Below are 13,671 nucleotides of genomic sequence, written 5' to 3' on the forward strand. Positions count from 1 at the left end.
GAAGTGACTTCAAGTGTCAAGTGACTTCATTTGTCCAGTTTAGCTTGTTGTAGAGCCAATAAAGAGAGCCCAGTTAAAAAACTGTCCTCTCAGTAAATTCAGGTTTTCACACTGATAAGCAAAGCTGAGATTCAGTATTTAAAGAACACTCAAGAAATCTTTTGGTGGAATATCTTTGTAAAATCAAAGACTCTTATGACACAAACATTTTCTGTTTGTCCACAGCATTTAATTACAAAACCATAATCCTAAAATACAAACTTCCAATCACACCTCCATATCCAGAATGTGGATATTATTACAAAAGAGTGTGGTCATATTTATGATGCTGCAGTAAGAGACTGCCCTGCACATTTACATAAACCAAACAAAGACTGAAAACTCCAATAAACATGAACTTTAACCCTTTGCAGAAATAATAAAACTAAACATAACTGCAGTATCTACAAGGAGATGGACACTGTAAACAGGCAGGGCAGTGTGACTACACACCATTACAGAAATCAAAGTAAATCACTCAAAACAGATCACTGGCCAGAGATCAGTTATTAGCTAATGTAAGGCCCTCCGGAGGGGGTGGCCTCATTGGCATGGGGGGCATGGGCATCTGAGGGGCTCCTGGGGCACCAGGCGGAAGAGGAGGGATGGGCATTCCCCCTGGAGGGGGAGGGGGCAGAGATTCGTTTGATGGGTGATCTCCACTCATAAGGGGAGGAGGACGCTTCACAGTGGCAGCAGGTACTGGGCCGCTCGACTGGGTAACAGGTTTCTCCATTTTGAAGTGGAACTGTAGGAAAAACTGGATAGAACAACAAAAAAAGAACAATTAAAGACATGTTTCCACTATTAGAAACAATTTAGGAAAACTAATATACAAGTTCCACTAGTTTAAACTAGTGTATCACAGAAACTTTTTACAAGGATTTTTAAGATGAAGAGGTAAACATATAGAACAAATATTAAGGTCACTTTATTGGCTCACTGTTCCTATCAACTGCTATTTGTGCATAACAGCTTGAAAAAGTTAGACCTATAAACAAGTTCAAGCGACCATTTTACCTTCATTCACCCACAGGCTGACATTCACCCACGTTTGTTTACTAATTAGATTAGGTTGCATGTAAATGAGGTAAACAATGATTCAGAGCTCTCTCACTCTGCGGCACATTATTGTCTTCTCATACGGAAAGACGGGGAAAAATTCCCCAAGGTGCGCATCTTATCAGACAGAGTTTTTCTAGACAGAAAAGAAGCTAAATCTACACCTCTGCTGTTCTGCTTTTGACACACAGTGTGCCCACTTTGCTTCACCCCTCCTATTGGTTCTGGCTGCTGTACCTAATAACTCTACTGGCAGACACTCTGTAACATGCATGGTACCTGTTTAGTTTCTTTGTTCCAGTGGGTCCAGAAGCGGTTTTCTGCTTTATCAATTTCTCTGCTGGGTACCTAAAACAGCAAACATCTTGTTATTACATGAGTGAAGGAAAAAATGACAAAGAAAAAAAAAAACATAAGGGGAAGAGAAAAGTGCAGGTCTCACCTTGAAAGCAATGGTCTCATATGGTTCAGCAGCAAAAAGCAGGTACTGCCAGCGACGATCGGGAGGCTCAATGCGCTGTTCGTAAGCAGACATGAAGCGATGCCTGGGACCAATTCCTTCAGCGATCTCTGGATAGTCAATCTGATGGGCCAAGAAAAGAAGGTCAGTAACACATGGCCTTTACTGTTGTGGTGTTGTGAAACTTTGCAGGTTAGAGCATGAGGTTATGATTTGTTCCTGTGACCCAGTTTCAGTGTAAAGCTCCTTTCGCCAACTGACTAACAAGATCAAGCTTGCCACATTTATGCAGAACTCACCAGATTACCCAAAGAATAAGTGAGCATTTTGCTTTGGTTTGAAGCACACAAATAATAACTTATTTACGTGGCCTCAAAAGGATACTGGATTATGTGCATTCTTTCAAAATATACAAACCTGGAAAAGTAAAGATTGCTGTCCCATCTCTGGATCCCTCTGTTTGGTCACTGTGAATAATTAAATTTAAAAAAAAAACATTAATTTTTTTTAACAATGCATTTTTTAGAGAAACTAGTATTATAAACCAAACTGTGACTACCATATAAAATGCCAGAGCTTGCCTACCTTTGTATCCTGGTCGACCAATTTTGACAAACTTCTTGACCTCAACTTTCACTTTGGCTGGAGCTGGTTGAGCAGGAGCTTCTTTTGCTTCTTTGGCTGCCCTCCGTGCTCTGAAAAATGTATGTAAAAGGTTTTCCTCAAAATTACATTTCTTTAAATTTCAATTTCTCCAGAAGTTTCAAATTGGGACTCATTTGTGTTAAACAGCAACTTTAATTAAATCAGAACATAAAGTTACAGCTATTGCACTTCTGTGTTGTAGCACAGATAATGTATGGACTTACAGATTGGTCTGGTGTTTCTTTCCTTGTGTGTGAGCTAAGTAGCTTCCCTGAAATACAGAGAGACATTTTTTAATTTTTCTTTTCAAATAAGACACCCAGATGACAAGAAATAAAAACAAATTCAGTTAACAGAGAAATGTCTCATTATGTGTCCCTCACCTCATTGTTGTGAAGTGTCAGACAAAGTTTACACTCGTATGATCCTAAATGGTTCTTCATAAAGTAGGGGTCTTTGTTGATATCAATGGTCTCCAAGGCCAACTGACGTAACCGTTCTCGTCTGTCACGGTTACTCTCAGAGGCAGACGCCACCCCTCCACTCCCCGTCTTCCCTCCAGCTCGATGCTGGAAATCCATTTTTGTAAGGTTTTGGACTTAAACAGTCACACGAACGTTGACAGTTACTCCAAATAGATTCCCCTGATTACCTGGTAAAAAATAAAACAATAAGTACTAGGGCTGGGCCATATCATACCGTTCATAATACCGGTATAATGTTAGGCAATGATAAGAAAATAAATTATATCGCAATAGAATATGGGTAAAACACGCATGTGCAGTGCCTTTGTTTTCATACATACATGGCGGAAAAAGCATGGCGGTGACGGAGAATGAGAAGGGCGAAAGCGGATCGTTGAATGAAACAGATGAACCAGAATTGGTTTGTAAAAATGGTGCAACTTCAGTGGTGTGGAACTGGTTTGGCTTTCGTCCGTCAGATACACACCAAAGCACATCTTTTGGTAGAGAATGCAAGCGGGCCGTTGTTATTGCCGTACCGATTTTATGCAGTATGCGGCGCTCAAAAATCTGTCAAAAAATGTTTTAGTACAACTTTGCTAAGCTACGAAGCCGCACCACTTGATGGATTGTTGGAGCATTACAGGTATCGTAGTCAGGAGCCTCGCAGAGTAATATGTACTGTGCTTCAACATAATATTACCGCATTGTGTGTGTATAACCTCTTTTTTAAGTTTTGTGGATATTATACATGGTTATGCTCAGGATATGTCGGCAAATTTCCACTGGTAATGCCTTTTGGTTAAACTGTCAAGAAGGAATTTGCATTTGCACTGTTAAATTTTTATATAGCTTTAATGCACATAAAAAAACAGCTGCTTGTTTAAGTGAAAATACATTGATCTTTTGTTTTGTTTTTTTGCACTAATAAAGTTGTGGAGTTCTAAAATATTTTGTCTCGCGTCAATTATATCGTTATCGCAAATTTTCAAATATATATCGTGATAAATATTTTTGGCCATATTGCCTTGCCCTAACAAGTACTGCCAGTGAAGGTCGACATTAATAACCCTGCACTCCAGGGCTGTAGCACAACAACAGCATCATGTGTAGATTTGCATTATTACTTGTGTTTTAGCTAAGCCTCTAACCTGGACACATTTTTATTGCTCTGGACCTGTTTTAACCTGTTTTAAAAGCAACTAGTCATTACAATCCCCTCTATACGAAGATTCCCAATGCTAACTTCCTTACAAAGAGTCAACATGAACACTGCGGAGTAAGGCCCAAACAGCGGTTTTTAGAGGACTAAGTTAAGTTATCGGTGGCAATTTACCAGCGTGCAAAAAAAACATTCTTCCCGTTATTAAAAAATAAATCCATTCTTCTGAATGATCCCAACAACGTCTAGCTAGATGTAGCATGTTAGCATACAAAAGCCGCTAAATGCGCTAGCAATTTTAATGCTAAGCTAATGGTGATACCAAATAGTAATGAAAAGCTTTTAACAAATACAGATGATTAAAGTGAATATTAAAAATGCAAAATGACCACATCCGTTAGCCACAAAATTAAACATTTTAGGAGACTACAAACAGATTACTTTATCAAAACACTCACCAGTTTCACAACGACAGCGACACGCTCATCTGATTTGTTGTGCGCATGCGCTTCAGTAGATTCTTTTTCCCGGGTTTTGGTGGTTTGTAAAAATCCCTCTGGTGTGTTACTGCCACCTGCTGGGCTGGATCTCCAGCCAACACGACGGCTGGACCTATGAGGGGGGCCTTCGTGTTCTTAAATTTCTGATTGTTTCACAGCAGCAGACACAGGAGGTAAAAAATAATTAATTAAAAAAGATAAACTGCTCAGTGGTTCATTTAGAAATTCTGGCCTTTTTCCTATTTCATTTTCAGTAGAAACACAATTCTAAAACATAAGTTTTAAAGTTTTGCATTTTTTAGTTTTTTTTGCTTAATTTTTTTTCATTGTACTTGACAGTTTTTTTTAGTTTCGGTTTAGTTTTCAGGTAAGCTGTGGTGCTAAGAGGCCTAAAAGTTCTGCTAGCCACCACTAGCCTGAAGCATTTATACAAGGCAGGATGGATCAATAATTTCATGTTCTTTACCCCAAATTCTGACACTACCATTCAAATGTGGCAGCACCAATAAATATGCTTCTTGCCTCTGTTATTCAGTTTTCATAAGCTTGTGTGAATTGTAGCCTCAGCTTCCCTTTCTTAACTGACAGGAGTGGCACCAGATGTGGTCTTCTGCTGCTATATCCTATCAGCTTCAGTGTTCAATGTGTTGCCCATTCAGAGACACTCTTCTGCATATTTTGGTAGTAATCACTGGTTATTTGAGTTACCGTTGCCTTCCTGACAGTTTGAACCAGCTTGGCCATTCTCCGCTGACCTCTAGTCATTAGACATTACAAATACATTTGTAATACCAGCAGAGAATCAGAATCAGAATACTTTAATAATCCTTAACGAAATTATGTGGGTTTCAGTTGCTCCAAGACAATAACAGTAACAGACTAAAGTAATGAAATAATACAATATATTACAAAGTTTACAAATGTAAGAAATAGCACTAATATATACACATGTTCAATTATAAATATCAAGAATATTACAGAGAACTGCTGCCCACTGGATTTCTTCTCTTTTTTGGACGAATCTCTGTAAAACCCTATAGATCCTTGGGCAGGAAAATCCCCATAGACCATGCCACATTCAAAGTCTATTAAATCGCCTTTTCCCCCATTCTAATGCTCGGTTTGAACTTCTGCAGTTGATCTTGACCATGCATACATGCTTACATGATTACATATTTACTTTAATGAACAAAGTGGTCTATGAGTGTACGTTAGTACGCTAGTTAGTGCAAACCAAACAGAAAATGTTTAGGTTAACCAGACTGAAGCTGGGCCAAAAACTGATTGGTCGTATTTAAACTGGTATAAATAACTTGTTGGGCTATAATATGTGAAACATATGTCAAATGAATCCCTCATGGATAACATAAAGTCATCTTGGGCCACAAACAACATTTGTGTAACAAGGTAGAAGCCGCAATCAGTTTTTAGCAGTGACTTTTATATTACCTTTATTTATGCAATTCTCATTAACATTAAAAATGTCTTTTGTAAGAGTAAGTTAGCCAAAAGAACAGCAGAAATGGCAGCAAATATTACAATAGTTCTGTAAACATATTTTAAGTGGGGATAAAGGACCGAATTTGTTATATAGTGTAAGTACAGTAACACAGAGTTATAAAGATACTTGAAAAACTGATAATTCTTTAATTCAATATATAACCCCTTTGTAAACCCTGTTCACCGAAGTCTATTTACCAACACATGTAAAGATTTTACTCATAAAAATACACAGACACATTGGAAATCAGTTTTTGGCACGCAATCACTTTTTGGCACAACACCGGATAAGAAATATCTAAATGCGGACAAGTGTTCAAAGGGCACAGAGCAAAGGAGCCATTTCTGACCTGCAGAGGGCAGTAACGCGCCTGACGAAGAAGAGGAAGAAGACAACCTTAGCAGAGAGGAGTGTCATTACTACTAGAGGTGTGTGTGTGACATGAAGTCCAGAGCTGTTGTTTTCAGTTGATCCACAGAAATGATCAAACGCAGTCCGACAGGTTTCGGGGACGTTAGATAACGAAGCAGCGACGTGGACTCAGCGGTGTATACAGTATAGTCCTTGCACCGTACTACCGTTAGCTAACTCCTGTGTTATGCTTTCGACTGGGGGTACGGGTCCTCTTTAGCATCCGTGTACCTGCGTGTGTCCGTCTGTCTGTCCAGCCTGTGAGTGTTTGTGTGTGTCCGCGATGCGTTTCAACGAGAAGGAGCTGGTGTTACTGAGCCGCCAGCCCTCGGAGAGAGCAGCTGAACTGGGGATGAGAGGTCCCAAGAAAGGAGACGGTAAGGACAGTCATTCAGACGCACTTCCGTTTCGTGTATTTGGGCACAGCAGCTAATGTCAGCATCAGCTATTAGACATATCGCTCTCTGTATACTTCATGCGACAGCTGGGCTGCTTTGTGTTTGTTGTAGAGACGAGTTTGTCTGTCTAACTTCCCTTTTGTGGCCTTGCAGTTGTAAAGAAGAGGCTAGTGAAACTCGTCGTCAACTTCCTCTTTTATTTCCGGACTGATGAGGAAGAGGTCAGTATGCTTGTTGTCACAGCATTTTCTGTGATAAATTGAATACATTTGTTTCAAAAGTGGGGTCAAAATTAACTGAGTGTTTATTTGGCAGCCAATTGGAGCTTTGCTGCTGGAGCAGTGTAGGGTGGAGAGGGAGGACTGCCAGACTTTCTCTATTGGTAAGCTACAGCATCCTTTAGAGGTACAGTTAGGAGTGACTGTAAGACTATAAGTGACCGCTTTGTTTTTGGTAGTTCTGCCTCTGTACACAACCCCCATGGTTTTTACATCAAACAATTAACATGCCTTTGAAGCGGAGACTCCCAGCTTTTATTCAAGGGCTATAACAACAATATCACATTACCTCTTTAGGAGTTACAACCATTTTTATAAACTGTAACCCTCTGTGCTGGTCTTTATTGCAGCCACCTTTAGTTACTAGTTTTGTGTTATTGGGTTGAGATCAGGTGACCAACTTCAGTTGAAGACGATCCCATTTCTTTGGCTTAAAAAACTCTTGAGTTGCTTTTGGTCATATTTCTATCAGCAGACACAGAGTGCAACTCCCGCCGAAGAGCAAGGGCTGTACTAAAACTGTTATATTTTATGATGTCTTTATTACAACATGCTGACATCAACCTGTTAATGGCATCATTGTGACATCATCGGGTGTCGTATTGAGAAAATTGAAAGTGTGTTGTACTGCTCTCTCCATGTGCTTTCATATGATATATTACTCAATATAATTTATTTAAAATGGTTTTCAAGGTCAACTTTGACCTTGGGTGCTAGTAATGAAGATAAAGGTCAAATGCTTAGCCAGCCTAGTTTTAATTTACCCCATGGTCTAGTTTCTTGTTGTGAAATTTGAAGACAATCCATTAAAAAAAATTGTGGATGATATAAAGTTTACAGCTTTTTTTTTTCATATTCTGTGTGACTTTAACATTGACACAATTTTCACTAAAATGAAATCACCTCGAGCTGTATTGGTATCTACCATCACACCAAATGTGAAAATTATATCATGAAAACTGGACACTAAACTGCTAACAAGCAGACAGACAAATGGTACAGATTACATACTTCCTCGCTTTGGAGGGAAAATAAATACTAGTGATCCGGTTCCACTGGCAGCCATATAATGCCCATGTATGACAGATAATGTGTGATGCCTCCGATCATGAGCTGTGTCTTTCCTTCTCTGTACTTTTCTCCTTCTATCATCCTGGTACAAGTTCATCTTGGTTTGATCTGTGCAGACTCTTTTAGATGTTTTCTGAAAAAGTCTAATCTGGCCTTCCTTTTCTTAAATGTAACCAGTGGTTTGCACCTTGTTGTAAACTCTCTGCATTTCCATTCATGAAGGTGTCTCTTCACTCTAGACTTACGTTGATTTGCTACCTTCACAACAGTGTTCTTGGCTCGATGTTGTTGGATGTTTTGGTGTTGTTTTTCCTAACCATGCGAATAATTCTGCAGTCAAGCACTTTACTTGTCTTCTGTGGTCTTTAAGGCCTTTTGATGTTGCTGAGCTGGCCAGTGCATTTCTTCTTTTTTTAAGAATGAACCAGATTGCTCATTTGGCTGTTCCTACAGTTGTTGTTGTCTCTCATTTAGGTTTATTTTGGTTATTCAGCCTCCTGCGCCTTCATCAACATCATCTGGAATCAACTCCATACTTTTTATCTGCTTATCTTGTCATTGAACAAGGAAACAGGAAGCACCTGGTCATGAAACTGGCAGTCAGTTGTTTGACTGTGTAAGAAATGGTTGTAATACCTAAACAGTCAGTTCATTACTTTTGTCAACTACATTGAGTTAAAGCTAAAGTCTGCACTTCTGTCATATTGTAACAGTTTGATGCAGAATGAACCGTGGTGGTATATAGAAGCAAAACTACAAAAACATATTGACCTAACTGTATATTTCACTTTCTCACTGGTGCTCTGCTGTTTCTGCTTGTTTCCTTCATGTGTTTCTGATCTCTAATGCCCTCTGTTTGCTGTAGCATTTCTGGATGAAGCAGAGAGGAAATATGTGTTTGAATGTGATACTGAAGAGCAGTGTGCCGAGTGGATAGACTCCATTATCAAAGCAAGGTAGGACTGACTTTTCTTCTTTCTTATTCCAGGAAGCACAGAAGCTTACAGACACTTACAGCCGTCAATAAGTGATTAATAAATGGAGAAAAACGTAACTTTTAAACCAAATGTATTTTTTTGACCGGGTATCAAATAATATCCCATAAAGGTTAGAACACACTCACTGCGTACTCCAATAGTTACACCTGTTAAACTGAACTTTAAAGCAAATATTTAATCAGCCAATCACGTGATAGAAACTCATTGGAGTTAGCCAAGTAAACACAGTCATGATGATCTGCTGAAGTTCAAACTAAGCATGGTGCAGGTGGTGATGGTCAAGTCAATAAAAGTAAAACCCTTAACCCCCCACAGTGCGTAGTTTTGTTTTTTGTATTTGTTTAAGTTGCTATATTACGTATTTAAAAACACAGAGCTGTACTGACTGCATATGCTCATAAAGTCTAAAAGAAGAGCATTTTGTGTGTGTTTTCTAACTTAATAACCAAATAATGAAAAGCTGTGTTCTGTACAGCTGAATATGCTTACACATCTATGCCATTTGAACAGTGTGGGTAGAACAAGTGACACCTCACATAGTAACAGAGTAACAGACTCACATGGGTGAAACTGTCACAAATGAATGATTTTGCTGTTTTCAGAGGCACAGTGTTAGAAATGTGAGTGTTAAACGGCTTCAGTCTAATCCATAACAGCTCTGACATATTGTTTTAAAGCTTACTGGGAATGCATAATACTCCCAAACAGCAGAGGATGTCTGAGGAGGATCATAGCGCTCTAACTTCTCCTTTGGGCTTCAGTGAGTCTGCCGGAAAAGTTGTCAGACTTGGCAGCTGTGGCGTCGGGCACATTTAATATTGTGCTTGATTAATGTATCTGCTAACTGCTAATTGAGTGGTAGCTCAGACAGACCTGCTGGGCTTCATGTGAGCAGACAGGCGGAGAGAAGATGGGAGACAGAGAGACACGCAGAGTCCATTTCTCACAAATAATAATCATAATAATAGTAATACACTATATTTTTATAGTGTATTGTTATTTTAATAAAACACAGTTTACAAATTGCATTGACAGAAGTGCAAAAGCAAAGGGGTTCACAGCCATTAAAGTCACATAAATACACACATATATATTCAAAAAAGAATAAAAATGTGAATAAAATGAATGAACTACTGGAGCAAGGATCGACTTAGAAGCAAGTCTATAAAAAGAAAGAGGAAGTGATTCTGCAAGCCTGCTCTCTTCAAGAAGGTCATTACAGGATCTAAGGCTGTGAGCAAGCTTATACAGGGTCAGTAGTTCTGCTATGAGCCCAGACAAGGATGAGCTAATCAGTAAAATCCTAAAATCAGATTTAAACCATAGAGGAAGGAAGCAGAAAGAAGCCAGGATAGGGGTCATATGATGCTGTCTGCTAAAATCAGTAAGAAGCCTAGCAGGAGAGCACCCATTCATATTTTAGCTTGTTTACATAAAACAATAAGAGATTTTATTAGTGGACAAAAAGTAGACACAGATCACCTGAACAGGTAAATGATATGAAACAAAAACATTTGTTCTTTATTCCACTTTTAACTTTTGTTCAACTTTTTTATTTAAGCAGTTTTTTTTATAGTAACAGTAATAATAATAGTAACTATATTAATAAGATGAGCTATAAAAATACTACAAAACTGTGTCTCTGCCAGACAGATGTATTGAAAATAAAGAGTTGTCCGTCTTGGTAGCGGAGTGTAAAATTCATTGTGCTTAGAGCTGACAGGAGGTCAGCCGAGGCCAGGCAGACTGCCAGGTTTGTAACGCACTGGTGGAAACCCTGAGCTTGCGTAACTTAGCTAGCATGGCCCAGCTACCTGTCAACTAGCAACAAACAATTAAAATGTTCCTGTATGGAACATTTTAAGTCGATCCTTGGTCCAGAGGAAGTTCCTGTGACTGTGTTTAATGTTACAAGCTGAGTTGCAGCTCTGATCTTTACTGTATTTGTCTAACATTATTTCTCCCTAAATGTCAAGTTCATTTGTTGTCTAATCTCTTGCAGTTACGAGTTCATGAGGAAGAATCTTATATTCTATCGAACAGAAATCCACAGGCTCACAGGGAAGGTGAGACCCGTCGCAGCAGCACGCCGGTGCGCTAAATGCCACACAGATGGTGCTTCTAATCAGCAGCGTTCATACCGTGGGATGGTTACAGTGCGGTTTGGAGTTCATATTATCATCACCATCAATAGCAAACAGACTGGTAGATTAATGAAGGGAGATGGTTTTGGTTTTGCTCGGCAATGCTGAGCTCTCTCAGCTGCTAAGATTCATATAAACAACACTGTGGAATTTCATGATGACTCTCAAAGCACACAACGAAACATGCCAGAGAAAGCTCAATTAGCAATGTGTCTCTCTAGAAACAATTTCCTAGTTACTCGGGATGAGACAGGCTGCAAAAGCTTTTCTCCCCATGTTGCACATTTGATTGTGCATATAATTATTCATTGCAGTGTGAGCCGCAGCTGAAATCCCACTAACCTCTGGAGATCTCAAAAATCTCTAAGTAGAAGCCAGGCTTTCTGACCTCTAGGTTTGAGTGCTTTTCTATTTGTTTGGTTCTTTGAGTCTGATTTTGCTGAAGTAAACATTTCATATAAACTCTGATTCTACTTCAGTAACAGCTAATTTTCCCTGTACACTGTTTTACTCACTGCCTGCTTTCTCCACAGGACCCCTTGGAGCAGTATGGTATATCCGATGAAGCTCGTTTCCAGGTCAGCAACGGTCGGCCGCTTGTGGCTAGAGATACCTCCTCCCTGTAGACCAGCGTCCTGTGTTCACATTATATGTTTTATTTTGATTAGTTCACTCTGCCATTCCAGCATCACTCCACACTGGTTTGAAAACCACAGCGTTATCGCCCACAATCTTGCTCCTTAGAGCTTTACTGCGCTCCATTTATTATATCTCGGGTTGCCTCAGACCTATGCAGGTGTCTTAGGTAATGTAAAGCCATCCTCAGTTTAGTCCTGCTGCATCTTTGTCAGTCATAAAAAGCAACCCAATGCTTTGGTTAAGTCAACACTATCATATTTGTGATTTCGGGGCATTCTCATTTGCCTTTTCTGTGTCATTTTTAGACTTCTGGCCCAGTTAATCAGTTCCCTGTATAAACATTTTATGTTTTCTACTGTTGATGCTATACATTCAGACAATGTGATTTCAAGAGCGACTTTCATTCAGGACTATTAGTAATGTGAGTAGAACTATGTTCAAAATATCTAATTTGAGGACATATTAACACGTAAACCATTGTTTTAATGGAGCCTTTTAAAAGAAGCTTACAGTTAATAGCGTGCCTGATTTAGAAAACCTTTGGCAGTATTCCTGCTCTGATTTGAACTGTTTTTGAGTCTTTTGAGCTGCTGAGTTGAGCCACATATTTTACTCAGTGTCTGTGAAAAAGGCAAAGTTGTCCAGATGTGTATTTATCATGTTATGCCTCATTGTTAGATTACTTTAGTGTTTGAGACAATACTTTTGCACAGTTATTGGGTGTTGAGGGTTGTTTCTTTTATTACAACTATCGTACTTGATCAGCCTACTGTACCTTTTCTGTGGCACTTTGATTCAGATCCCTTTGTGTAAGCTGTTGAACCATGTGTTTAAAATCCAGGCTCTTGGCATGATTCAGGAAACAAAAATAAACAAATCACATGAATATTTGTGAAAACGAGAGCTGACATTTTGCTTTCAACCCAAGTTTCCTGTAAGACTTTTTTGCATCTTTCAAATTAGTGAAATCTTTGTTTTTCAAGAGTCTCTCTGTAATTGCATGTCATTGAATGTATCTTCATTTTAAAAGTTTTGCACATAGAACGTTTGTTTTTAGTTAACAGCATCTGCTTCACTGGCATCTCTTTTTATACTAATAAAGCCATTTGAAAGAAATTTTAAATTCATCCAGTGTGTCATCTGTCAACCAAAAGTGAAAGCATTTGAACACACACACACACAAATGTAATGTGTGTCGGTGGCTACATCCAGCTCTTGTAAATAGTCTGTAGCTTAGGTTCTATAGGTTCTTAATACATTTTGGCCTGCCAGGGTGTAGCTGGAGCCCCTGTGCACACACTAAACTAAACAGACAGGCACACCTCCACAGCTACTACAAATACACAAAATGAAACAAAAAGGAAAGTTGATGCTGAAGGCGAATAATTTCAGCTACGGTGAGAGACTGAGCTTTCGTATTTCCCTGGTGTAAAGAAATGCCTGTGTATCAATTTTCCATAAGCCAATTTCTGTTATCAAACGACACAGTTTGCTTTGTCATTTTGATGTTTGAATCCACACACCAGCAAAGGAGGAGTTGTGAACAGGGAGCTGAGGCTTCAAAAAGTCAATGAAGTGAGAAGAGGCATGCAACTTCAGCACAGCAGACGGGTTTGTTTTTTTTGTTTTGTTTTTTAGGCACAGTCTCAAAGCAAGTTTTCATTTTTATGTGATTTTCACTGGACTCTGCAAAACTTGTGCCAGTAATGTCCTTTGTGGGTACAAAACAACGCTAAATCATCAGCCCTCCACCACCATGCCTGACAGTTGTCAGGATATGGAAATATTTGAAATGTTTTATTTTTAATTAAGTAATAAATTACTTTAGTAATGTTTAAATAAATAAAATAATTAAAAAATAATTTGTAAATAAATTTACAAATGCATAATTATCACACA

General features: G+C 38.9%; 2 protein-coding genes across 2 annotated transcripts; one reads left to right on the forward strand and one right to left on the reverse strand.

Moving 5' to 3' along the window:
- Positions 1-202: 202 nt before the first annotated feature.
- sf3a2 (splicing factor 3a, subunit 2) lies at positions 203-4,367 on the reverse strand. The gene is made up of 8 exons (XM_063461741.1): positions 4,291-4,367; positions 2,590-2,858; positions 2,431-2,477; positions 2,147-2,256; positions 1,979-2,028; positions 1,544-1,684; positions 1,381-1,449; positions 203-799 (listed from the first exon to the last, which is right to left on the reverse strand). Exons 2-8 carry the CDS (start codon positions 2,785-2,787, stop codon positions 542-544), a joined length of 873 nt encoding a protein of 290 aa, XP_063317811.1. The 5' UTR covers positions 2,788-2,858; positions 4,291-4,367; the 3' UTR covers positions 203-541.
- Positions 4,368-6,194: 1,827 nt separating this feature from the next.
- plekhj1 (pleckstrin homology domain containing, family J member 1) lies at positions 6,195-12,872 on the forward strand. Its single transcript, XM_063461636.1, has 6 exons — positions 6,195-6,621; positions 6,796-6,863; positions 6,958-7,024; positions 8,857-8,947; positions 10,992-11,055; positions 11,667-12,872. The coding sequence occupies exons 1-6, from the start codon at positions 6,528-6,530 to the stop codon at positions 11,757-11,759; spliced, it is 477 nt and encodes a 158-aa protein (XP_063317706.1). The 5' UTR covers positions 6,195-6,527; the 3' UTR covers positions 11,760-12,872.
- The last annotated feature ends 799 nt before the right edge of the window (positions 12,873-13,671 follow it).

This window comes from Pelmatolapia mariae, linkage group LG18 (assembly GCF_036321145.2).
Source record: "Pelmatolapia mariae isolate MD_Pm_ZW linkage group LG18, Pm_UMD_F_2, whole genome shotgun sequence".
NCBI lineage: Eukaryota > Metazoa > Chordata > Actinopteri > Cichliformes > Cichlidae > Pelmatolapia > Pelmatolapia mariae.

What these genes read in the sequence shown, in the direction of transcription:
- plekhj1 (XM_063461636.1), top strand. Translation starts at nt 6,528, where the DNA reads ATGCGTTTCAACGAGAAGGAGCTGGTGTTACTGAGCCGCCAGCCCTCG. An exon ending in CTGCCAGACTTTCTCTATTG is followed by an intron (nt 7,025 to 8,856) that starts GTAAGCTACAGC and finishes TGTTTGCTGTAG; the next exon opens with CATTTCTGGATGAAGCAGAG. An exon ending in TCCACAGGCTCACAGGGAAG is followed by an intron (nt 11,056 to 11,666) that starts GTGAGACCCGTC and finishes CTTTCTCCACAG; the next exon opens with GACCCCTTGGAGCAGTATGG.
- sf3a2 (XM_063461741.1), bottom strand. Translation starts at nt 2,787, where the DNA reads ATGGATTTCCAGCATCGAGCTGGAGGGAAGACGGGGAGTGGAGGGGTG. An exon ending in AAGAAACACCAGACCAATCT is followed by an intron (nt 2,257 to 2,430) that starts GTAAGTCCATAC and finishes TACATTTTTCAG; the next exon opens with AGCACGGAGGGCAGCCAAAG. An exon ending in TGGTCGACCAGGATACAAAG is followed by an intron (nt 2,029 to 2,146) that starts GTAGGCAAGCTC and finishes AATTATTCACAG; the next exon opens with TGACCAAACAGAGGGATCCA.